General features: G+C 46.3%; 1 protein-coding gene across 1 annotated transcript in view; it reads right to left on the minus strand.

The window, feature by feature from the left end:
* Positions 1–26998, minus strand: part of LOC138583119 (ATP-binding cassette sub-family A member 9-like) — a 2601648-nt gene that overhangs the window by 1366688 nt on the left and 1207962 nt on the right. Inside the window, exon 20 of the mRNA XM_069655079.1 lies at positions 13120–13286. Coding sequence (XP_069511180.1) covers positions 13120–13286 — 167 coding nt within the window. The remainder of the gene's footprint in view (positions 1–13119; positions 13287–26998) is intronic.

Genomic DNA, 26998 nt, shown 5'->3' on the forward strand with positions numbered 1-26998 from the left:
ACGGTAACATCTGGCTCTTCTTCCAGTATTGTCTAAGGCCAAGTTTTCTTAATTTCCTGCACCAATCTATGGTATGTAATATACTGACCCACGTGTAACCCCACTTCCTCACCTAGCTCTTCGAAATTTATGATGGTCCCATCCCGCCAGACATCTCCCATAGTTACCAACCCCATCGATTCCCAGTGGTTCCTAATTGTCATTCGTAGCTGCTCATCTCCTCCAGCCAGCGCTACCAGCGGTATCTGCGGGGAGCATGGGACTGGGTTTTCCATCATCCGGCATGCTAGGCGCCAGAACCTCCACCCAAGCATCATCATCTCAGGACGTGCTTTCATTTCTGTCTTGGGCAGCCAAATCATCTCTTTTAAATAATATGGGGCACAGACTGCTCTAAACAACCTGGATTCAGGGGTCGTTTTGTCTGAGAGCCATTTAGCGATATATTGCAGTTGGCTCGCTACATAGTAGACCTCATAGTTAGGGTGCCTTATTCCCCCTTTTCGCAAAAGTTCTGCAACTTCCATAGTGCCACCCTATTCCTGGTACCCTGCCACAGGAAATCCCTGCACATGCTGTTCAGTCTGGTGAAAAACTTCCTAGGTATGAGGTATGGAATGTTCCCAAAATAATGCAGAAGCCTGGGTAAGACCACCATCTTGAGCATTGCACTGCGTCCACCATTGCTAGAGGCAACTTCACCCAAAGTTTCATACTCTTTTCAATTTTCGCTATGGTTACCTCAGTATCACCCCGTTTATAGTTATACCCCCGTCGCCATACTCCTGCCTGAGGTATGCCGCCATTGGCTCGATGGCTAAGATGTAAAGTAAGGGGGATTTGGGACATCCCTGTCGGGTTCCTCTGGAGAAGTTCCATTTGTCCGAGAACGTGTTATTGGTTTGCACCCTGGCCATGGGGTTTGTGTAGTTGAGTTTGACCCACTTTAAGAAGGCAGGATCAATGCCCATCTTGGCTAGTGTGGTGTGGAGCCATGTCCACCGGACAGAGTCGAAAGCTTTGGAGGCGTCCAAGGATGCCATGGCGCATCTTCCTGGTTCGCATCTGTGCTATATATGACATGGTGCAGCTTGCGCAGGTTTTCTGTGATGGAGCGGCCCTGCACGTACCCTGTTTGGTCTTGGTGGATTAGGTGTGGGATGGCGACCTGTAGTCTCCTTGCCATTAGCGCCGTTAGTATCTTGTAGTCAACGTTTAGCATGGACAAGGGCCTATATGAGCCACAGTCTGAACTGTCTTTGTTGCGTTTTAGCAGGGGGATAATAGCCTCGCGCATGGTGTCGGGGAGGCAGCCCTCCTCGTACGCTTCATTGTACACCTGGGATAATAATGGTGCTAGTATGTCCTCGTAAGTCTTATAAAATTCACCAGGGAGCCCGTCGGGCCCTGGTGTTTTCCCAGAGGGCAATGTCCTGATGGTGGCCATAACCTCGTCTGGGGTGATGGGGCCGTCCAGGGTCTCTGCCATGTATTCGTCTAGGTGAGGCAGCTCGATGCTGTCAAGGACATCTTCGATATCAGTGTCCGTGGGAGGAGTAGGATCTGAGTATAAGGCCTGGTAATACTCTTTGAACGCTAGGTTTATCCCAGCTTGTGTATAGGTGTTTGGGCCGTCATTGCTCCGGATTTGGCAGATGGGAGGTCTGGGGATTTTGCGCTTGTACAGCCACGCGAGCAGTTTCCTGGGTTAATCACCCAGGGCGTGGTTCCTAGCGGTGTATTTCGCGTACCTCAGTTTCCCCAGTATCTCCCAGTGTGTTAGGCAAGATTGCTTAAGTTCTATTAATTCATGCATATGGGCCAGGTCAGAGGATAGCGTAGATTCTAGAACTTTCAGCTCTGTTTCGGTGCGCGCAAGCAGGGCTGTGGTGTGTCTCTGGGCCCCTCCGGCGGCGGCAATCATTTTTCCCCTTATCACTACCTTGTACGCCCCCCATGCTGTGCGTATGTGTTGGACGCTGTCTATGTTGGTTTGCCAGTAGTCAGTAGTGCCTTGTCTGATTTGCTCGTTGAAGGCGTTGTCTACGAATGCCTCACTTCTGAGTTTCCATGTCGGGACTGGGGGCCTGGGGGCTGTTAGTGTCCATGTGGTTATCAGGGGGGAGTGATCTGACAGCACCCTGGCCAAGTATTGTGTGTCATCAAACAGAGCTATATGTTCCTCACTCATGAATAGGCAATCGATTCTGGTGTGGACTTTATGTGGGGGCGAGTAGAAGGAATAGGCTCTAGTTTCGGGGTGCTGTGCTCTCCATAGGTCCTTCAGGGCAAATTGGTGTGTGAGGGTGTTTAGTATTTTGGCAGGTGGGGAGGGGCAGACATGCTTGTTGTCCGATCTATCCAAGCGGGGGTCTAGGGTGCAGTTGTGGTCTCCTCCCCATATTATCGCGCCCTTCCTACTTGGGCTCAGGCGGGTGTATAGTGAGCGGAAGAAGACGGTGGCGTTGTGGTTAGGAGCGTAGGTGCTAATCAGGCAAAGGTCCCTCCCTTCTATGGTGCCTTGTATCAGGGCCATTCTACCTTCATTGTCCGTTTTTGTGTGAGTCAGGGTAATAGGGATAGAAGGTGCGATCCATATCAAGACTCCTCTTGCGTACGAGGAGTATGCAGAGCCTATTAGGGTTCCTCTCCAGACTTTGGCTAGCGCTGCTAGTTTGGGTGCGTTCAGGTGGGTCTCTTGCAACAGGGCGACTTCTACTTTGTGGCGTTTCAGGAAGGAGTGGATACGGTGCTGTTTGACGTAACTGTTTAGGCCTCTTACATTCCAGGACATTATTCTGATTTTGTCAGCCATGGTCTAAGTGTGGTTGCAGTTTTGTGGGTGTCCCACCAAGTGACCCAGTGGTGTGCTCGAGTCCTCGGAAGGGCCCGGTCAGTCCGGTAACGATTCTGCAGCTGGTGGTCTTGGTTCGTTCCATATATAACTTTAACTGGGTTCCCTGCTTGGGGTTCCCTTCCCCATAAACGTAAACTTTTAACTTTTCCTTTAACAAAACACGTCTAGCGAGGTTTCCACGTTCTGACTTCCCCGTTTCCGCTCCATTAGACCTGGGTCTCTTGGTGCCCTACAGGCGGGTAAACTACCCAAACGATTCCTGGGGGCAGGAGTAGTTCAATTTCAGGTGGTACGACTATGAAGTGTTTCGTGTCTGGTGTGGCTCCTGTTTCATCGTGGTCGCCGTTTTCCGTGATGTGGCGCTATTACTCTGGTAAGCACTGCCTGGGGGCGGTGGGGAGCGTTCTTATGATGCTGGATGTTGTGGTTTGCGCTGTTTCAGTTCAAGGTCAGGGACCTGCTCCCTGTCCATCCATTCGCTAACTTCGGCAGGGGTGTCAAATAGGTAGGCTCTGTTGTTATGCAGGATTTTCAGTCTGGCTGGGTAGAGCAGCATACAACGCAGGCCTGCGTTTTTCAGTCTAGCTTTGGTGTGAGTGAATTGGACCCTGCTCCTTTGAACTTGTAAGGTATAATCAGGATAGATGGCGACCTTCGCAGAGTCTCGTTGTATGGAGCCGCCTAGTCTTGAGAAGGATAAAATAGTCTCTCTGTCCTCATAATTAAGCACTTTGGCTATGATGGGCCTAGGCGAGTTCCCCGGGGGTGGCCGCTTGGCGAGGGATCGGTGGGCTCTCTCTATGGTGAAGCCTTGTGATAGTTTCTCTGCTCCGATTTCCTGTATGAGGAGGTTTTCAACATAGTTTGTGGGGTCGTTACCTTCGATACCCTCGGGCAGGCCTATGATTCTGATGTTATTTCTACGGGCCCGCCCTTCTGCCTCGTCGGCCCTATCTTCCAGGTTCTTCACCTTCTGTGCTAGGGCGTCCACTTCTTTCAGGAGTTGGGTTTTTGATTCGGTGTTGTCTCGCACTTGGGTCTCTAAAGCGTCTGTTCTGCTGGTAATGGAGCGCACATCCTGCCGCAGTAGGTTCAAATCGATAGCTACAGCATCAATTTTGTTTTCCATAGTTTTCTGGAGCATCATAATGGCCTCTAAGAGTTGCGAGTTCGTCGGTTCTGGTGTCTCTGTGCTCGATGCCTCTCCGTTGGCGGTGCCAGCATCAGGTCTGAGCGACCTGGTGGCCGCAAAGGTCTCCATTGTGGTCTGTCTGTGTTTGCTTCGTGCACCTTTGTGGGACATAGCTTTGAGGGCGGGCTGGCCCGCAGGGTCTTTCATAGGCTTCTCAGCGGCAGTTGAGGCTGCTTGCCCCACCGAGGTGCAGTTTTGAGGGCTGTTTAGGGCCTAACCGGTGGGCCTGCGTCGTACGCTTCCTCCTATGACAAGCGTGGTATGCATTGGAGGGTTCGGTGGGGTGTTTGAGGTGGATGGGGCCCCAGTGGTGTAATTGCCTTGCGAGGCGTGCTCCTTCAGTATTGATTGAGGGGGGGGGGCTCCAGTATTGATCCTATCAGTGCACCAAAGGTATAGAGGCGACGCACTGTATCAGGATTCGGGCTTTGCTGCAGTCCCGCAAGTTGCTGGCTCCGCTGCCGAGCCGCGAGGTATCACTGCGCCTCTTTGTGCACGGGGTGCTGTACTCGAGCACTGTCTGGAAATGTTAGAAAACAGGGGCCCCTGAAGGGTGCTGCTTCTCGTGCGCAGCATGGGGGCGGTGATGATTGATTGGCCCTGCGCCTCCAGCCGTTCCCGCCTTGGCCCTTGGCCGCTCCCCACATCCAATCAGGATGCGGGCCCTGGGATCGGGGCCCACAACCCCAGCACGGTAGGGTGCTGATGGTGTCCACGGCCCTCTGTGGTGGCCCCACTAAGCTCCCCGGGTACCGCGGTACCTCTGCGTGCTGCCCGATTTAGGCGGAGTGTGCAGTCGCTAGGCGTCGGCGTGTTAGGGCCGGGGGCTCCAGGGGGCCAGCGTGTTATGTGCACGCACTGTGCCAGTGATGTCCTCGAGGCCCTCATCCCCCCCCGACTCCTTACCGCTGGTTATCTGTCCGCCTTGTAGGTACTCCCGGTACCCTCACCCGGAACCGGGCCTTTCTGGTGCTCGCCGCGCCGGATGACTGTTCCGATGGCTGCATCGGCTTCCCACTGGTGTCGTGGAGCCACTACGAGCAGCTCCGCATTGGCGCCACCCGCTGCCTCAGGGTGTGCGCGTCCCTCCACCATGGGATCCTCGGAGGCAACGTTGCTCCTCTGTCTGCGGCGGGATGGCGGGCCTGAGGCCTCTGCTGCTCCTCTTCTCTCCTTCCCTTCGGGTGTCTCCGCGGGGTTTTACAGTGCTCCGGATTGGAGCTGAGGTCTCCGCACGGGGTGCCTCGCAGTGTGGTCGAGGCAGGTCGGGACGACTCAGGGCTTCTCACTTTCCACCTCTTAGGTGTCCATCACGGGCCCCTCTCCACTCACGCCGCTCATGGTCCGTGGCCGCTAACGCTGGTTCCTGCTCCGACTCCTCTCACCCATGCCGGCGCGGGGCACAGGGGGCGCAGATCCAAACCTCCACTCGTGGGGGGTTACTTCTCCCCAGTTCATGACTTTTAGCACCCGCTTCCACTGCAGTTGTAGGGAGCCTTGGTTTTCAGCTGGTTCGCATCGACTCTATTTAGAGAGCGGGCTCCAGTGAAGAGACAGGTCCCTCTGCTGTTGCCATTTTCTGGTCACAGCGGGTTTTTTTGCAAGGCGCGGTGACTCGATGATGGATGAAAGCAGTTCCAAACTTCGGCCTCGGGTGCCCCAGGCTTACATTGACGATCGTGGCGACTTTCAGTAGTTTTGGTGTAGAAAAGCTGAAGTTAGCGGCGGTTCAATGGGCATATCAGTTGGAGCTGCATGGAACACGTCTTTCTTACATGGCAGTTGGCCACGCCCCCCCCCGGATCATTTACATGCTAGACACAATTGGCACCCTTTAAAACCTTCAAATCAACATAGAAAAAATAGAAAAAGTAGTATCTAGATGGCTCTCTCTGAAACACTTGGGTACGAGCGCGATATAAATAAATATCATTTCATTTATCATTTAACACACTGTAATCTAGAAAGAACATGGATAAAAAATGATAATCAATAAGACAAAATGAATTACCAGCGGCAAATTCGGCTATACAAAGCAGCGATTTTAAAAGCCAAGAAAACACACTACGCTAAAAGAATCCCTTCATCAACAAACCCACGAAAAGAAATGTAAAGAATTATCAAGGTAATAAACCCCCCCCACCTCATGCAGCAATACTACCATATCCTCACAAATGTTACGATACAATATTGCAGACTGTCTCAGAACAAAAATATACTCAATCGAAAGGGCCATAGATGCATCCACCCTGACCACAAACACCCTGCCAGAAAATAAACAAACTAATAAGCATAACTCTCAACCAGTTCATCCAATAACTGAGGAATTAACAAACTACTAAAAGACCAACAATGCTGCTATCTCCCAGTGAATCATGCCCACCGCATGTCTATAAACATCTACTTGACTATAAAACGCCAGCCCTCAAAAGTGAGGCAGGAAAAGCAGACGACCCCGCCAAACTGTAAAGAGATATCAAATGTACCTTATCCTGTAAATGTTTTGGAGAACCACATGTACACAGAATTGCTCGGCCAGGTGGCATCCAACGGATTACTGGATCAATCAGCAGTTGGCTTTAGACCGACGAGGGGAACCAAATCAGTGCCCCTATCCATTTGGGATGACCTAAAGATGAAGGCAGACAACAATGCCCAATCCGTCCTCATACTACTGCACATATCAGCAGCCTTTGATTTGATTAAACACACAACCTCAAAAGGTGTGAAGAATCCATCATTCAAAATTCAGTAATACAATGGCTTAAATCATTGGTCACTGACAGACACAAAAGTACATACCTACCACCATTCATTTTAAACACAGGAAATATCACCTGCATTATACCACAAGGATCAAGCCTCTCCCCACTTCAATACATACATGGGTCTTCTCATGAAGCTCATCGAAACCTATGGACTTAAATGCTACAACTACGCAGATTATACTGCCCTCATTTTTAAGATATGTAAATATTTGGATGACTAATAACCTAAAACTAAACCCAACCAAAATGGAAACAATGATGATCCCAAGAAAGGGCAACGTCACTCATATGGCCCCAAGGAATGGGAATGCAATGGAAAACTTCAACCTTTAATAAAAAACCTGGGAGTACTCACACTACAGCCCAAGTTAATGAGAATGTTTCTACCATCTACGCATAATAAAAGGCATCATCCCATACCTTAAATTCCCACACCAAATCCTTGTCATAATCTCCCCGCTATTATCAAGAAAAGCCTATGCACACAGCAGATATGTTGGCATGCCCAACTACATCACCAACTACCTATCCATGAAGTTACAACGCATCCAAAACACAGCGGCTAGATTCACCCTCAGACTTAACATAAGAGAACACATTGCCCTAGCCCTGAGAAGTATACATTGGCTATCGATCAAAAAAACAAATGTAAACCCCTCTGCATTGCCCATAAAGCAATATATGGAAAGGGAGCTGAATTCATTCCTCCAATCACCAATCACTCGATACCAACAGAGAAGTCTGAGATCCTGCACTGACCTCTGCATAGAAACAAGGTGCTATAAGAAACCTAAATTCGGAGGAACCACTTTCTCCATTCTCATAACCAAACTATGGAATTCGATCCATAAGAAATCTGGACGAAGGTGGATCCCCCGACTTTACGCAAACAGATAAAACCCTGTTAATTCAACTTGCCTGAACAGAAACAGACCAACAACAACCAGATAGCGATCTCCACTTTCAGGGGAGCAACATCATCGCCATACAATTGCCAAGCCAATTCCGCAAAGGCATTTGAAAGATAAGTCCCTAAGTAAGTGGATCGAGAGGATCTGGATAATCCACGCAGCAAATTTCTTACACCAATGTATCAAGAAATGTGTCACTACATTTTTCAGACAATACCCAACCAACTCCGCAATGACTTTCCAAAAAAGGAATTGTATAGAAGCACTGCACCCACGGACAATACACAACTCAATACCCACAATGTACTAACCATCTCTTATCCCCAACCACCCTCAATCACCATACACGCAACAGGGGGCTAGAATAAAATGCCCGCTAAAAACTGCCAAACTGCACATCTTTCTCAAACCAACTCATAAACCCCCTATTAGCCGCAAACACTCAACAACTCAGGCACTGGATGTCTTACATCTGGAAACAATACGCCTCCAGTGTACAAAACACACCTGAATAGCACAACCACCACATCCACCAGTTATTCCTGGTTCTATACACATCAACAGCCCAGCACAACACCCGTTTTATCCCTCTTTCTACCCTAATGAATCGACTCCACTTTGCCTTTCAAAGCCACAAGAGTGACTTGGAGACCAGGACAATGGCAGTGTTGTATGATATAATTTGACACACATAACATAACACTAATGAGAGAAGAAAGCCCAGTGAGGAGACACCCAACTCCCAGTTCCCCCTGTCCTGTGTCAGTATGGGTGATGGAAGAAACTTCGCTCACGTCATACCTCCTCAAATAGATATTAGCCCGTGTTTTTATAAAATGACAAATTGACCACAAATCCAGCATGTCAACCAGTAGCAGACCAGAACCAGGCCAAGAAAGAAAAGAGGTGACGTTGGTGACACCCAGGAAGGATCCTGGCACTGCCCAATCAAAAAATGAGATGCAGCTTTTAGGCACGCCGGTGCAGAAGATTTCACAGTGCTGGCCAGAAGGGCAGTCCTGCACACCCATTTATGAGGTCCCTAGGCCACCAGGGACTAGAAGTACTAGAAAGAGGAATGGACCCAAACTCCCTGATAGAACTTACCACAGGATGTAACAAACAACAGTGTCAAAACAAAAGACTGGAAATTTCAGGCTCATCATACAGCGATCACACACAGAGAAGGGTGTGAGGCTTAACAAATGATGTATGTGTTTTCATTTTTCTCTGTAGTACCTTCTAGCCTGGAACAGTGCAGGAGGTTTGGACAGGGCGTGAGAAACCTGAAGGTGTCTCCCTGGCTAAACCCCCGGGGATCTGTCATCCAGGTGTCCAGGACACGGCCATCACTACTAGATCCAGTTACTGGGGGTGGACCAGTGAGGGAGGATCATCTGGATGGGAGGGTCCCTGGGGAGAGGGACACCAATGGGGGAGATGCGGTATCCCCCTTCTTTCAACATCTTTACTCCATCCTACTACGTAGGACATTCAAAACCACGGCGCCCATCCCTTTTTTCTGACACAAACACTTTCACACGACACACCAGAGAACGGACTAACACCAGAGCTGTTTACATGATATGATATGATAGGTTATTTATAACATGCTTATGATAGGTTATTTATAACACGCTTAATACCCAGAGGTTTCTAAGCACGGACCTGGGGATCGAACCTTGGTTGCTCCATGCCGTCTTGCTTCACAGGCAAGCACGTTGCCCCTGAGCTATCCTCCCGGGACACATGGTGTCCCAATACAAGGGTCAGGCAAAGTCAGGCAATTGAACAGATTTACACACACCCGACAGCCCTTTCCCTTCTGCACAGGGATAATAGGTGGAGCAAGAGAGCACAGGACGGAAAAGACGAACAAGGCAGATAGCACAACAAGACGGCTAATCAGGTGCAGCAGTTCAAGAGAAGGAAAAAGGCGGCAGGAATCGAGAGGTTGGCGAGGAGAGAAGTGACCTAGCCCTTTTTGTCCCAGACCCGCAGAACCTTTGTGGAAGAGAGCCTAAGACCGTGAACAGTAGCACAAGTGTCTTGCAGCAGATGTCAACGGTACACCAGGGCAAGCCTAAGCTGATGATTGGGAGTGAGGGAAGCTCCTGCAACCGTGGTACCCCCTTGACTCCAGTGAAGCTGAACGCCAAGCGGTTCATCACAGCCAGTGAGTGGAGGGGAGAACCGATAAGACCCAGACTGTGTTGAGTGAGAATCGCAAAGTAGCAAGTTTGAACCAAATTTCAATGAACTGTGAAATAACTGTAAAAAGTGTCAGAGGGATACCAGCTGCAGAGGGAAACCGGCACCACGTAGGTGCTAACTCAAAAGACTCTGGTCGATCACCATTTGAGCGAAACTACAAGTACCAAGAGGCTGTAGGAAAGCCTCCAAAAGAGGTCAAAGTGGTCATACAGGAAGTCTAATAAACTCCATGTACAGTCAAAAGACTTTTATCAACAAACTGTGTGTAAGTGAGGTAAGTGAATCCCGCATTGAGAGAAAGCAAGGGACGTGAATCCTGCAACAGTTGAAAGTAAAGTGAATCTGAAGTTAGCAGGAGTGAAACCGACAGAGTGATGCTGACGAAGAAGGGGCAAGTCTCAAGTCCCAAGAAACAGGGTGTTGACAAACGTGAACCCGGCCGCGGGATGTCCACTATGAACTGTTTAAAAAGTCATTGGCATTTGAGAAGGGTCCGAGCCCAACCAAGGGAGATCCAAGGGTGAAGCTATCATCCAAAGTTCATTGAGAAAAGAACAAATAGGAAAATTGAAGAATACGATAGGTGAAGTGTCAGTGCCCAGAAGAGAGGGACACAGGGGTGAAGCCATAGCCCTACGTGAAACTGTGGTTAACAATTGAGAAGGGTCACTGCCCAGAAGAGGGGGCCCAAGGGGTGAACCATTATAACCCTAAAGAACTTTTATTTGGTTAAAAGAACTTTTGTTTTGTTATTCAAACACGTCAGGCCCTCGAAGGCAAGAGACTTTCAAAAGAAATGTGACTTGGCCCTTAACGGTCCTGAGAGCTGCAATTTGAGGGGTGAAGCTGCCACCCAAAGTCCATTAAGAAGAGGAACTGTTAATGATTCATGGAATACATTTGAGAAGGGTCTGAGTCCGAGCAAGGGAGATCCAGGGGTGAAGGCATCACCCAAAGAAAACGTGAAGAGGAACTTTGTGTTACTTTGTTATTTTACTGAACCTCGAAGGCAAGAGACTTTTAGTGAAAAGAGACTTGGCCGTCAAGGCTTCTGAGAGGTTGAAACAGGAACTGTTGTCTCGTGCTGCGGAAAACTCGAGAACGGTGCTTTGCTCCAAGATCCCACCTTACCCGAAACGTTGGGAAGGGAGACCAAGCCACCGCATCCTGACATATAATTTTACGACACCTCTTTTTTTCGTGAAAACCATTCCACACCCTTTTTGTATTAGTTGTAAGGTTTGGCAATAGGGTTCTTAGTATAGGCCCTTTATATTTGACACAACGCAACTAGGACTGCCTTATTTTCATTTGATGGTCAACGCTTGCTGCCATCTTAGATTTAGGTTTATATTAGGCGTTTTTCCAACCTGCATACAGCATTCATTTGTTCAATAAACACCCTTGAACTGTGATCACTTGTGTCTGTCTCACTTGCTGCCGCCATGAGTTCATCCCAAGTGGGAGCTGGCCAATCAAAGGAAGATAGGAAGTATAAGGAAAGGGACAAAAAACAGAAAGGTGTGGTAATTTCGGGGGTGGAGGTGGAACAAGCGGCCAACAGACGGAAGGAGAACGCACTGGCTTGTGTAGGAGATTTGTGGCAAAGGTGAGTTATTGGCTGAGGAGTGGGGGAGGAAGGATAATTCAGGGGCAACACGTTTGTCTTGGAAGCAAGACATCGCAGTGCAACACAGGTTTGAATCCTGATCATGCGCTTAGAAACGAAACGCTGGTATTAAGCGTGTTATAAAAGAACAATTATAATATAATAATAGTGGTCCTGCTTTATGAGTGTATGTGTTTTTGTGGGGAGTGGGTGTGAAGAGAATGGTACTGGGTGAAACGAAGGTGCTTGAGTAGTAGTGGGAGGAGGAGAGTAGTAGCAGGAAGGAGGAGAGCATTAGTAGGAAAAAGAAAAGTAGTAGGGGGAGGATGAGAGTAGCAGTGAGAGGAGGAATGTAGCAGTAGAGAGGAGGAAGCAGTGTAGTGGAAGTAGTGATAATACCAAAGGGGTGAGACGAGGAGTAGAAGGAGTAAAACATTTGAGGGACAGAGGATTGGTGTGACGAGGAAGTTGGACAGGTGGTAATGAGAGTAGAAGAGAAGGGAGGAGTGGGCACCATCTGTAGTATAAATGAAGATCTTTGGCAGTAGGCGCGACCGTTCAGTAGAACTAACTGGCTTTAGGGATGCCTGGGTTAGGGAAGATCCCACGAGTGACAAGAGAGAGAGAGAGAGAGAGAGAGAGAGAGAGAGAGAGAGAGAGAGAGAGAGAGAGAGAGAGAGAGAGAGAGAAAAGGCCCACCCTAGGGCCTGAAACCTTAAAAATAAAAACCCTTGAAAAATCTTTGAGACTCAGTGTTTTCTGTACCGTCTGTGAAAACATCTATTAATATCCTAATTGGTAGAAAAATATAAATTCTGCCAAAAGGGTTATGAATAGATGGTATGCATCTTGCCACTGCTGTGATGATGTGTCTTCCTAGATGTTGTCAGTTTGTCAGTGTGTAACTTCGGGAAAACTGACTCCTAAAAGCAAGTCCACCCAGAATAAAGGACTTCTTCTGCCACTCACTTTGAAACCCTATGAACAGAATCCAGGCACAAAATCCCCAAACTTTCAAAGGATCTATTAAAAATATATAGATTTGTGCTAACCATGTACTGAATAATTGTTCAGGGTTTTTGGAATTCAACCAAAGCACTTTGTCCAGGTGTATACCCCTGCTCAGCATAACAATCACACACCATATGAACACATTCAGGCTCAGTTGTCACGATATGATTCCATGACCTGTTTAAAACATTCTAGATTCAACATTGTCTATTACTTTTGTAAGATGACCAAAATTATTTCTGTCTACTGAAATGCTAATCATGCACTGTGTGGTGTTTTCCATTTGTCACAAACATAGTACTTGCCACATCAAAGGTCTAATCATTAACAATCCAGTAACTTAGACTTTCTGCAAAGCCGAATTGGTCTGATGTTTGGAGCTTCAGTGGAAAGATGTGTTTTGAACTATTTTCATTTTTTGATTCTAAACCTAGTTCTTCAAGCCCAAAGCAAGACATATTCCCTTATTTGTGACACAGAGGCCAGGTGTGCAGGGAAGTCCATTCCCTTGACTTGCTCTAAAACACTGGTAAGAAGTCAACACCCTTTTCCCCTACCTGTGTGATTCTGTATGAGAAGGCGTGTGAGCCGCTTGCCATCATTTACTCCAAGGGGAAGCAGATAGAGATCAGGTGTGAGCTCCCTCGTGCCAAATTGTCTTTGAAAGTAGTGAAGAGAAATTTGAATAACGATGGGAAGAACAAAAACCAGAAGTAGCAGCACTCTAAGAAAAAAAAATAGGACAGATATTATCGTATTGTCTACATGTCTAAACATGTCATTTTGTTGAATTATTCCTGATACGATAAATTATTAACATTTTTATTTATAGAAAAGTATACGTCCAATATATAAGAATATCAATAACATTTACAAACTTCAAAAAATAAGAACACTAAAATATACATTGCCAAAACATCGAGTAATACAATCTATAATAAGAAACGTTCATAACAACATTAGTGCACACAGTCCTATTGTTTAATTTGCTACATCTTATACCTATTGAGAATTCAATCTATGGACAAACACATTACAAACCAAGACACAAAAAAACAGCACAGCATTTTTTAAAAAATAGATAGGATTTCAATATTTCTTTTCCCAGGTTGGGTGTGTATGTGATTTTATTGATACATCGTGGGGGATGCTCAATTGCAAAGAAATATAGTGAATGGATTGAAAAGGCTTTGGTGGTTGCAGTGAAATTGATTGAGACTTTGGAAAACCAGAAAAATGCCTACTACAGAAGACTGGATACTAGATATGCAGATATTATCAAAATATGAGAAATACTACTGTTAATTAAGGATCGTGAAGACTTATATCTCACTTTATGGAGCCCCTTTAATAATTAGTATGCGTGATACCATGAAACATAATGTGCCTGATGCACAAATCTGTGAGCAGCAGGTAGACCCTAATAATTTGACAAAGGTTTTCCAACTTCTGGGGTAGTTAGGGTAATGTGAGGAACCAGGAATGAGGTGGGGACACAGGGGACTGATGGTTTTGAATATAGACTTTTATTAAATGAAAAAGGGGTTGGAAAATACCTCACTATCCCTATGCTAAGAGGTGTTTTCCCTACCTCAACCAAAACTAAGGGTCTGTTCGTTGCCAAGATGTCCAAATCAAAAAGTACAACCTGTGTCCGAAAACCTATCCTAGCCCTCATACTCTAAAAAACTAACTCTAAAGTGCTAAGTATATGGTATCTGATTCTCAAAGTGCACAAATGTTCAACAACAACAAAAAAGGTATAAATCCAACAATAATTCTCTGTGAACAATATTCATGGTTCCAGGGAATGATTCTCCTTTCCAGGTTTCTCTTCTCTCCAATGAAATAAAGCAAGAAGTTCCAACAAAGAATAATCAAGTTTTTTGTAGCCCAAGTGGTTAACTCCATCCTCCCAATGCATTCACAGTTCCAGGGAGCAACTCCCTTCCCCAGATTCCTCCTTCTATGCAAAGCAAGATACAATTCCAAAGGTATAACTCCTCCCTGGGTGTCTTTTCTACTACTTGAGATTTGGGTGAGGGTGCCCTGGTACACCCTCCTGCAAGGTGGTCCCTTCACTTTCGAAAGCAACTCGCAATTTCAAGGGCATGGGCCCTCCTTGAGATCTCCTTTCACTGTTGTTCATCACACACCTTTTCACTTTTCCTGGTGTACTCTCTTGCCAGGTCTTGGATACAGGGCCTCATTACACGGATGGCGGTAAGGGTTTACCGGTACCGGTATTTTACCGGTACCGGTAAATCCTTACCGCCTTACTACAAGGTCCCTTTGCGGGTTGGGGAATTTAACGCCTGCTTTTTGCAGGCGTTAACAACCAACCCGCAAAGGGACCAGGGAGCTAATTACGGTACGGCAATTTGCGGTACCGTAATTAGCACCTTTCCCATTCCCATAGAGCCCTATGGGGCAAAAATGGGAATGGGGAAGGGCAATGGTGGAAGGGGGAATTACCACCCCGCCAACCTTGGAATAGGGCAGTAATTCCCCTTTCCACCAAGGCGGTGCCGGTATTTTACCGGCATGAACCATGGCGCTAATAGCGCCATGGTTCACCGCCATCCGTGTAATGAGGCCCACAGTCTTTCAAACACTTACGTTTCCCTGGTATAATCTCCTCCTAGGGTTTCAACACTTGGACTTGCCTAGTATCCTCTCCTGCCAGTTCTTAGATACAGTCTTTCAAATGCTTGAGCTTGCCTGGTATACTCTCCTGCCAGGACCTTTAGGTAATCTTTCAATCACTTGACAAACAGTCTCTTTAAATTGCTTTTGTTAGGCTGGTATGCATTATAGGCAGTTTTCTCTCTTTTATTCAAAAAGATATTTGCCCTCTGTTAGCTTTTCATTCCCAGTTTCATAAAGTTTGTTTCCACATTAGTACTGTTATTTGTTATATTTCTTCTTTTCAAGTATGAGTCCAGTGACCCGCTCGTGGTATAGTTCAAGATCCCTTAAACCCTTCACAAGTTTCATTCAGCTTCCTTTCTGATGTTACCATGGAGTGGCACGCATTCTCAGGCTCCCGTTAACCCACTTCTCGTCTCTGGACTTACTGGTTGCTTTCAAAATCTCTTGCGCTTCTTTGTTGATTCTCCGGGCTGCCCGCTGGCTCAGCGTGAGTCCCATTAGCCAATGTAGCTTTGCTGCATTTGGTTCCCCTCTGCGTGGCTCCCACTGCCTCTCCAACACAGGCAGCGGGCCCTCTGCCACTTGGCTTCCCTTCGCACTGTGCCAGTCCGCTTCAGTTTCGCTCTGCCTGGTGTTGTTGTTCAGTCTCCTCGTGACTTAAGCTCCATCCAGCTTCCGTGGGTCTCTCTCTCTCTATTCGTCTATCAGCTGTTAGCAATTTAAACTTCACAGCAGCTTGAAGCAACTTCCACAGACTAGACCGCTCAGGTCCCTTATTGGCTGTAGTCATCTTTATGGCTCTGCTCCTCTTTCTCATCTCAGTACTGGTTACAGCATCTTCAGTATGGTGTTGTGGGAGCTGACAATGGCTCTCACTATGAGTAATTAGCACTGTTCCCTGCCTTTTCCTCATCTCAGTTATCAACATATCACTCCCTGTTGGATGTTGGGGATTGTATGAAGCAGGCATAAAATGGGTTTGAGGCAGAGAGTTATGATAGGCCATTAAGGCATAAGGAAAAGCAGTATCCCTGAAAGGCAAAGGGGGATATTTGTTTCCTCCAATGATGTCTTGTCTTCCCCTTGAGGGTTGTAACAAAAAAGGTTTGTAGGGGAAGCCTATGTTCCAGAGGTACTTAGGACATAATAAACATATCAACAAGGGAGTGTACCTTTATGTTATGCTCAAAGGAAAAGGTGTGATTCACTAAATAGACCCATCCATATGGGCTATTTACAGTCATATTATAGGGTCTCTTGAGTTAGAGATCTGCAAGCGTGGGTATACGGGTCCCTACCACTAATCCTAATAAGACAGGTTTTCTGAAAATAAAGAATTCACAGAGTGGAAAAAAAGAGAATTCAAATCACAATTTAATAATAAATGTGATAGAATCTAACTTTGAAAGATTTTGATGTGGGAACAAATATAGTTAAATGTCTAGGAGGTGTCAATTTCAGATCAAGTTGTTCACTGAGGGCATTGCGTTTCGGCAGTCTATAGATGGTGGATTGCCGCCTTCATCAGGGCTCTGTGTAGGGGGACCCTGTAAAGAGACACATGTAGTTTGTAAGTGGAAGGGTACTAAGTAAGGTGCCTGAAAGTGCTAAGCGCTTAGAAAAAGCCCAATTCAAAAAACATATCAGGGCACCGGTGGTCAACTTACCTACCGGTGCTCAGTCCCAATTCTTGAGTCCGAACGGACGTATGGAGAGGCACATGCAGCTGTATTAGTCACGCTGCGGGATGTGTTCAGGCGGTCCTGCCTGGTGGTTTCGGTTAAGGAGTTTATTTGTGTGCTCTCTGGTACAGTGTGGGAGACATCAAACATTCCTTCTTTGTATTCTGTGTGTGGTCCTCGGGGGTAATATAGAAAGGCAGAGATGGACTCTGGTGAGTTTGTGAAGGGGGAGTGATCAGACCTCCCCTAGTACGAGTACAATGCGTGGGAGTGTGGCTTTATTTTGTACTGCAAAGGGGGACTAGTGAGCCTATATGTAGAGCATTATCTGTTGTGGTGAGCACCTCACTCAAATGGCACATTACGTTCTAGGATTTACCTGCTGGTATCTAGACACACTGTGTTTTTCTCCAATTTGCTCAATGCAGCCAATTCTTTCGTATAAGGGCTCCTCCCTGTGGTCTGCAAGGAGAAAAATGACATGAAGCCATTGTCAGTGGATTGCTAAGTATTCTGCCCTTTTAGTATGCAGGTTCCTGACAAACAAAATGCGTTGGTCGAGTGCTGCAACCACGTGTCCTTGTACATTTGTTTCTATGTGGATTGGCACTTGTTGATAAATGTTTGTATTTGTATCTGGGCATCTGCAACTAATACAGAGTGCCCTTGCTCGGAGCTGCGTGGTTCTATGTATTTAAATGCTCACCTTTCATGGCCGTGTCTTGGTCGCTGCCATTCTCCGGCGTTCACTCGGCATTGCAAGGAACCGCTCTGCGCGTTCACGTTTGTTTATGAATGGTGGCCATATTGATATCTCGTGCAGCGTGGTTCTAGCGTTTTCACATTGATGCAGGCCCTGTTATGGTGATCTTGTTAGTGACCTACTGTTCCCTGTAGCGTACCAACGTGATCATTGCCGATCCCTGTTTGCATACCTCGAGGGATGGATTCCAGCGGTTGAAACATAATGTGAAACGTTAAAACGTAATGTGAGAGCTAATCTTGCTTGGCGATTTTGCAAAACATAATATCGTTCCCTCTAGTTGGTTTCTACAACAAAGGTGAGCCAAAAATGCGAACACTGTATGGCATTCCTAGTCTGTGTGCCGAGTGTATTTAATCATGAATTCCATATTTGGGTATTAAGCCCTAATTGTTTAAGCAGATTATTACCAAGATGGTGTGACTTATTTGTACTCATGATTGTAGTTGAGGGAGGGTCCCCATTGAAAATGTTATTGTGTGTGTTGCCTTAAACTTATATGGGCGGGTAATCCCGACCTCTATTTGGTATTCCTGCTCCATTTGGCAGACCATTCGAAATTTTGTTTGCTGTGAACCTTCACTGTTAAGAGTTGATCGTGCCGAAATGATCTGCCATGTTAAAATGCTCATGACAGATGCTAGGTGGAAGCCCTCAGGTATGAGGTGACCCATGTGGTAATTGTGGGTCGGATATAGACATGTGACTGTGTGGGGCATCTGGTGTCATGAGTGTTTGGTGATGTAGTTCTGAAATTGATGCCACAAGCGTTCTCTTTTCCCTGTGTGTCGACTGTCGGTTTATGTGCTGCTGCCCCCAGGTTGTTTCACAGGTTTTGTGGGTGGGGTAGGCCCACCTGTCCGGGAGTCTTGGTGTCTAGTAATGATTCCACCGGATGGGTGGGGATCCTGTTGTAGTTGCCAGTTCAGTGGGCGACCGATTGGAAAATCTCATTTAGACCCTGATTGTAGGTGTCTAAGCGGTGTATCCACCTAGATTCCTTTTCAAGGAGAATTCTCTGGATGTCAGCCCCTCCCTTTATCCTCTCCACTACCCACCATAGAATATCGTTTGGTGTGTGATTTGCTTCCATGTAGTGGTTGGCAAGGGGTGCTGTGGAGTTCTTGCATCTGATTTTGGAGCAGTGTCCAGATATGGGTGTATTGACGGTCCGAGTTGTTTGTCCAATATATGTCAGGCCACACGGGCACTGCATGCAGTAGATGGCAAAACTGGTTTTGCAATTCGTTAAATCTCTAAGGATCCATTGTTTGTTGCCCACCTGAAAAGATTGCATTTTTGTTGTAAATTGACAAGCTACGCAGCTACCACAAGGATAGTGTCCTTTCAGTAGGCGTAAATTCCTGTGGCCAGTATTCGATGTATCTTGTAGGTAAAGGGGGTGTACTTGGTGCTCCCGAATATTCTTAGCCCGTTTGTATGCAAACCTAGGTGTGTGTCCCTCAGGTAAGTTAGTTTGGCTAGAGGCCAATATTTCTGTACAATTTTCTTTATTTGGGAAGTATGAGTTTCGTGTGTGACAACACATGTCATGCGATCTTCATTTGTCGTGGTTTGATCTCTGTCCGTGCGGGGTAAATTCTGCCGGTCAGTATATCTTTGTGTTTTTTTTGCATGCTCCAGTTGTTCTTTCGGATAGCCCAGAGCTTTCAGGTGTGTGGACAAAGCATCTGCATGTCTGCAGAATCATCGGTGGACGTGCAATTTCTTTGTATGCGTAAAAATTGTCCATATGGCAAATTGTCTTTAGTGTGAGATGTCTGATTGCTTGCATGGTGAAGCAGGGTATTACGATACGTAGTTTTGCGATGTAGGTCACATTCTAGTATACCATGTTTATGACGAATGATTAGGTCAAGTAACTTGATGTCCGAATTACTATGTTCCATAGTGAATTGAATGTGTTCACTGCAAGAGTTGAGCCATAACCAGAAGTTTTCCAGTTCTTCCTTTGGGCCTGGCCAGACAAAGATAACATTGTTTATGTACCTATACCAATGGCCCACTTGTTCCTTCCATCTGTTCAGGTTGGAGAAAATAAAATCATTTTCCTATTCAGCCATGTAAAGAATAGCAAGGCTGGGGGCGAAGACCGCACCCATGGCTGTTCTCTTGGTCTGTAGGTATGTTTGGTTATTAAATACAGAGAAGTTCTTGCATAGTGCGATGGTCACAAGTTCCACAATTAAATTTGTCAGGACCCTGGTCTGTATGGGGTCAATAGTTAGTCATTCCCTCATGCAGTCGATGGCCGCTTCCTTTGGTATACTAGTATATAAAGACTTGATGTCCATAGTCACCAGTTAATGTTCTTATGAGTCGAATTCCAGCACTTCAAAGATCTTGATTGTATGTGTGATATTGCGTAGGTAAGTAGTTGTTTGAATATTGATAGTTTGGAGAAAAGTGTCTATGAACTTACAAAGTGGTTCCAGGATCGAAGTCCTTATGTTGGTATATGGATTGTTTTATATTGTAAATATTATGGGCTGGTAATTGGTAATTGTAAAATATACTAATTTCTAATTTCTGTAAATGTTTATGTTGAAAGGTTGAATATTTCAGCCGAATCAAATAAAAAAAAAAAATGAGTATCTCTGCCTCCTCCAGCGGGGTCTTGGTCCTGTTCTTCCTCCTCTCTGTTGTGGCCCCCATTGTTGGGATCCCCATGGGGTGCCTCCAGTGCCTCCTCCACCTAAAAAAGGAACAACATGGGGTGGGGGGGTAGGGGAAATTTGGTTGGAAAGGACCTTGCTGGTATTTGGACTGATCGTCTGATGAAGACCAACTACTTGAACCGAGAAAGTGACTACCCTCCGTAGATTTCTTGTCCCTCTCTTTGTTGATGAGCCCTGGGTTCCCACCTGGTTTATTGTGGAATAATAGTTGTCTGCAATGTAAGGATAGATGGATTCTAATTTGAATTCATTAATATCCTTTTGCAATATTTTGGTTTTTCTGCTTAGTGTTGTGGATTTGAATTCATCGAACTGTTTAGTGATCTCTCAAAGTTGATCCCTCGCATTTGTGATCACGGTACTTGTAGTGAACTTTTCTACAACTGCTAATCCTTTGGGCTGTGGTAATCGTGATGACCAACAGGTCTCGACTACACTTAGTTGCTATGTAACTAACATTTGTTACATATTCACACCACAGGGAGGAACACTTATACGAAGGAATTGGCTGCATTAAGCAAATTGGAGAAAAACACAGTGTTTCCAGATACCAGCAGGTAAATCTTAGGATGTAATGTGTCATTTGAGTGAGGTGCTCACCACCACAGACAATGCTCTACATATGGGCTCACTAGTCCCCCTTTGCAGTACAAAATATAGCCACAATGCCACGCATTGTACTCGTACTGGGGGAAGTCTGATCACTACCCCTTCACAATCTCTGCCTTTCTATATTACCCCCCCAGGACCACACACAGAATCCAAGGAAGGAATTGTTGATGTCTCCCATACTATACCGGAGGACACACAAATAAGCTACCTAACCGAAACCACCAGGCAGGACTGCCTGAACACTTCCTGCAACGTGACCAATACAGCTGCATGTGCCTCTCCATATGTCGTTCGTACTCAAGAATTGCATTTAACTATATTTGTTCCCATTTCAAAATCTTTCAAAGTTAGATCTTACCACGTTTATTATTAAACTGTGATTTGAATTCTCTTTTTTTCAATTCTGTGAATTCTTTATTTTCCGAAACCCTGTCTTATTAGGATTAGTGGTAGGGACCCGTATACCCACACTTGTGGAACTCTAACTCAAGAGACCCTATAATATGATTGTAAATAGCCCAAATGGATGGGCCTATTTAGTGAATCACACCTTTTCCTTCGAGCATAACACAGAGGTACACTCACTTGTTGATATCCCCTTGAGGGTTGCCTCCCCCCACGTGGTCCTCCGTCGTATAACCGCACAGAATGTCAGGATGAGGTAGCGGCTGCCATCCCATGGCAACATGAGAAGGGACCATCCCCTGGAAAGAAGTGATTAAATCCTCTGATTCATCACATGAACCAATGTTATGTACAGCACTACTAGTGGCAACACTATCATAGGATGACTAGACCATCATAGAGTACACCAGGACTCATTAGGATTTGGCCGGTATGCGGAAAGAGTTGCAGTAACGGAATTACTGCCACTTATACCATGCTGCTGAATCCAGGGCTGGTGCTAATTCCGGCAGCGGAATTAACACTGGCGGAATTAACGCCAACATCATGTGGAAATACCATTGATGCTAATTCTGCGGTGGAATTACTGACAAAAATGCAATCCAGTATTTTTGCTGCATCACAAGTTGAAATACTGCCGAAATACAGCCAATGATGGACAGTTACCTCCAGCTAGGAGGTGGAGGTAATTGCATACAGGTGATGGAAATCAATTCAAAGGTGCACCCAATCCAAAGAGCACATAAGGCCCCCACCTGGCCCAAAAACACTTTCCAACACCATACTGCCACTAGCACACTCCATCTGGGACATGCAGCTCTTCCGGCTCCACACTGAGCTACAGAGGCTGGAACTGTAATACAGGGCACATGGTGCAGAGAGGAGGAGGAAACGCCAAGCAAAGTATTTGCTCATTCCCCGGGTCAGGCGCCCACCCTGGGCATTGACTGATGCCCAGCTCATTATCCTGTACCGGCTGAATAGGGAGACGATAACAGAGGTACTGTCCACGATCCAAGACAACACCCAGAGCAGGATCAATATCAGGGCTGCCCTACCTCCTCTGATGAATCTCTTGTTGGTGCTACATTTGCTAGACAGTGGCATCTTCCAGCACAATGTGGGCATGCTTAAAGGCATTTCCCAACCCACATTTTCACTTGTGCTTGGGGAGGTGCTTGGAGCTCACGACCCTGGTGCAGCAGTGCACATGCAACATGTAATTGATGCACTAGACTGCACCCATGTGGCATGGTTGCCCCCGAGGTATCGCAAGAGGCATAGCAGAACAGGAAGCAGTTCCACTCCATGAATGTGCAGGTTACGTGCAATGCTGACCTGACAATAACACATTGCTGTTCCAACTTTCCTGGATCCCCACGACACCATGGTCATGAATAAAAGAACCCTGCCTGTGTAGATAGAGAGCCACATTGATGAAGATGACATATGAAATCCTATTACAGGCCATGCCGGCCACAACTTGGTTTGTGAGCCGTGTGCACAGTATACATCCAAGTGACAATGCATATGTACCCTGTAATATATCACACTTTATTGAATTTCTGGATATGAAAACCACCTAGTACAAATACATCAAAAGAGTGTCCATCAAAAAGACAATTAACATGCTACATATTCTCAATGCACTGTGACTAACAGCTGCCTCCTATGCTTTTGTAAGGGACTCTGGTTGCCCCCAGCTCCCCGGACTGAAGACACCTGTGCATAATCCACATATGCCACAATGAAGCATTGTCCTCAAATGCAGTGCTGCTACACATTAAGCATGAGGAAGCCAGGGACATAACTTTTCACATGCATCACATTTTTGAATATGCGCACATTTTGAATACATCATCTTCACACAAAACATATTGGGCCTCATTACGACCCTGGCGGAGTGGGTTTACGCCAGCGTTATTCGCGGCGGACCCGTCCGCCCTACTACGAGATTCCGTAGCGCCATGGAGCGTTTTCCGCCTGGTTTTTCCGGGCGGAGAAATCCATGGCGCTACGGGACCTTGTCGTTAATTACGCCACCGTATTTTGCAGTGGCGCAATTAACGCCTTCCCCACTCCCATTATACCCTATGGGGCGAAAATGGGAATGGGGAAGGGTAAAATGGGGAATGGGGATTTACCGCCCCGCCAAGGTCGGCATGGGGCGGAAAATCCGCCAAGCTCCATGGCGCTATCGGCAGCTTTCCGCCGTGCTCCGCGGTGCTTTTAGCACCGCGATTTCCGCCAGGGTCGTAATGAGGCCCATTGTCCCCACATTTTTTTTAGTGAACTCATTTTTTATTAATAACCGTGGTGAGCATCCATCCGGACATAGAACCAGAGTTAACTCACCCCCCATAAAGCGTCTGACAGCTCATTCCTTCCGAGCATTCGCGGTGAGAGGAGCACCAGCAGTACCAACGCTCGAACACTTGCTGTGATCATCTATTAACAGGTATACGTTTTGCTTCTCCCCTCACTACTTTACACGCCTGTGATTGTACCTTGATTCTTCGTGATCCACATGCAATGGTTAATCTCATGGCAACTTGATTGCCCTTACATCCACATTACTATCTCATTGGGGATGTATATTTCCAACACTTACCATCTATTCGCATGTAGCCAAATAGTCTTGCGTTTAGCCCTTTTTTTCTAGCTCTGTTCATCACGATTTACCACTCGTGAACAGAAGCACGAATGTAATTAAATCATTTAGCACCCCACCTTTTGATTACTGAATCTAGTATTTATCTATTTTTCAGTTTGATCTACAATCCTGCTCACTTGATGTCACGCATGAAACATCTCTAGTACTGCTACCCCAACAAATTACGTATTTAAACTAGAGACACAAGTCAAGTAAGTCTTGCCATTTTTTCTTAAAGCCAGTACCACCTGCATCAACTCGTTAATATTTGAAAATAAGGCCATTGGCCGAGATTGTTGTAATTCCTTTGCCCTATCACTACACCATAGGGGACTGAGTGTCCTGTCATTTTGTTGTATGTCTACAGGGTTCCAATTTGAACTGCGACTTAGTAGCAAAGTGCAGTATCCTCAAGATGCTTAACCGACACTGAGAAACGGTAAGCTCCAACATACACCGTACTGAGCCAATTAATGAATGGTGTATTTGAGTTAAAGCAACCACACTAATTAGCCTGTGGTTTGTTGTTTTTATTATTAGGTTCACACTGGATCCACTTCTCGGTACTCAACACCAACGAAGTGGTTTTGGCACGTCTATTATGCACCCAAAAGGGATAAACCATCCGCAAACTCACACTGTTATGTCAACATCAAGTCTTCAAGTGTCCATCTAATACCATCACCAATTGGGTCAAGGGCGTTCGTAGGCCTTGACTCAACTATCCCCCTGAAGAAGTTCCTACAACTAGTTTGAATCTTGGAAGGAACAAAACATGTTGGGTCTATACAGATACAACTGAGAAGTATCTAAATGAGTATCAATTAACCTTGATGCACTCTAAATATATGGTTACTGAGGCATCACAATTAGAGACATTGTTCAACAAGGGTTTCTATATGTATATATTGTGAGGTTTAATGTTCAGCGAAGAATGAATGTTACAAGTATTCAAGAACTGTTTACATGTTGACCTGTACACTTGAGGTTAGTAGAGTACCTCATAGTAGAGATACAGTTTTCTCCTTGATGATGAATACCAAGCACTGTCTATGAAGCACTTGTCACTTTAGCTAGTTTTCTATGTTAGTTTTTATGTGTTTTTATATGATTACTATTTATATTAAAATATGCTTTTGAAACAGAATTACTGATGAAGTCAGGTTGAATTCTCCTAAGACATCTGTTTTTAAGGTTTGCACTTCCCCCACAGATGTGAGTATCCCACCAATATCCAGCGAATTATGTGTCTATAACCTAACTAGCGAGGTGGCCTCTCTTTTGTTGAAAGTTCATTTACGTCAGGTTAAAACCACCCCGCTTTTTCTGCTTATACCTGATTTCCCTCCCATTTTTCTACTTAGAGCATCCATCCCCAACAGCCCTTCCCATCCACCTCCCTTGTGCCCAGTGAAATATTGTCATGTGGTGCCTGGAAACACTTTTTGCGGTATAGCTGCCATACACATGTTCAATAAATAAATGTATTTACATGACAATTACCTGGCCTCTTGACCTTGCAAGCCTGATCAGGCAGTGGACAGGGCGTAGTCCAATGGGCTTGCAGGCAATGATCCCTCTGTGAGGGTGACAGAGGTAGAGGTTTTAAAAATACTTGCCCCGGATGCGTTGCAGGGTGAGGAGCATGCTAGTGTGCATCGATTCGGCAAAAGCCTACGTGCCATCTGTGTGCTCCCTCATTCGCTGACCCTCAGTTGTTATTGCATCAGTCGTCTAGATAACTATCGTCACTGGTTGTCCAGTCTCTGTGAGGTGCCCGGAACACTGTCCCGTATTGCCTGCAGATACTGCACCTACTTCTCTGCCAGGTTTTTGATGGTAACCTGGTGGTTCTCCATGGTGTCCAGCCACCCCCACATGGCATTCAGTGAGTGTTGCTGCTCTGCCTGTGGACTATGGAGAGGGCCAGGGCTAGGGTTGAAGCAGGGGATCCTGAAGCCTGTGTCTTCACCATCAGGTGTTCCACTGCTATCATTCCCAGTATCCGGCTTAGCCTGATGATGGGAAAGGCTGTCTGTCTCAGGTGACGAGGGGGAGTAAGGGAGCTGAATGGTGGGTACAGGTGTTGTGCCGTGTGTAACGCTGACCTCAGGGATCACCAGAGTGGCTAGCTGTGGTGTGTTGCAGCTGCACGTGGAGTGCTGGTGGAGGGGCCACTGGGCACATTTGTGGTGTCAGTCTTGCCAATTGGCATGGCTGAAATGCTGCTGCTGCTGCAGTGCTGTGACCCTGGTGCCTCACTCATGCTCTTCCTCCTGCTCTTTCCATGGCTGGTCTGTGCAGTGGTGGAGGTCTTCTGGGAAGTGAAGGGCACAGCTTCATCAGCCTGAGTCGACTGGAAACTTGTTGGGTGGATAATTACATGCTGTCAGTCATCACGCACACTAATACGTGGGCGAACAAGACACTCAAAGAAAATAGCTGACTACAGCAGACAAGATGGTTGCCATCCATGTGTGAATCCGTGATGAATGGTCATCCTACACACATTTTGTCTGATGGGCGGGGTTGTTTGCCGGTCAAAGTGTACAGCTCACGCAAGATGGGAGTAGTGTCTGCTGAGGGTGTACTTGCCACATGCATGGTCTCTTTGCCTGCTGCTGCGTTACCTGTGTTTGCCGCCTCACAGTGTTGACTTCTGTTCTAACAATTCTTCTTTGATCCCTTGAGTTGGTCTGCCCCGCAGAGGTATTTTTCTTTCCCCTTTTGGGATATTCTACTGGAAGCTGTCTGGAACCTATTCCTGTGCACCGTCACCAAACAAAACTAAATCCAGATGCCAAAAGGGAGCTTTGCACACGCAATCCCTTGTCCTTCCTTGACTGAGCCAAGGACAGATGTGTCCCCAATAGATTACTTGCAGTGTCATCTAGAAGAATCAGAGTCGGGGTAAGTTAACATACTTGTTCCTGCCCCCCCCTGTCCTCCATAGAGTTACATTGGCTGTAA

This window comes from Ambystoma mexicanum, chromosome 3q (assembly GCF_040938575.1).
Source record: "Ambystoma mexicanum isolate Mex_15411 chromosome 3q, UKY_AmexF1_1, whole genome shotgun sequence".
NCBI lineage: Eukaryota > Metazoa > Chordata > Amphibia > Caudata > Ambystomatidae > Ambystoma > Ambystoma mexicanum.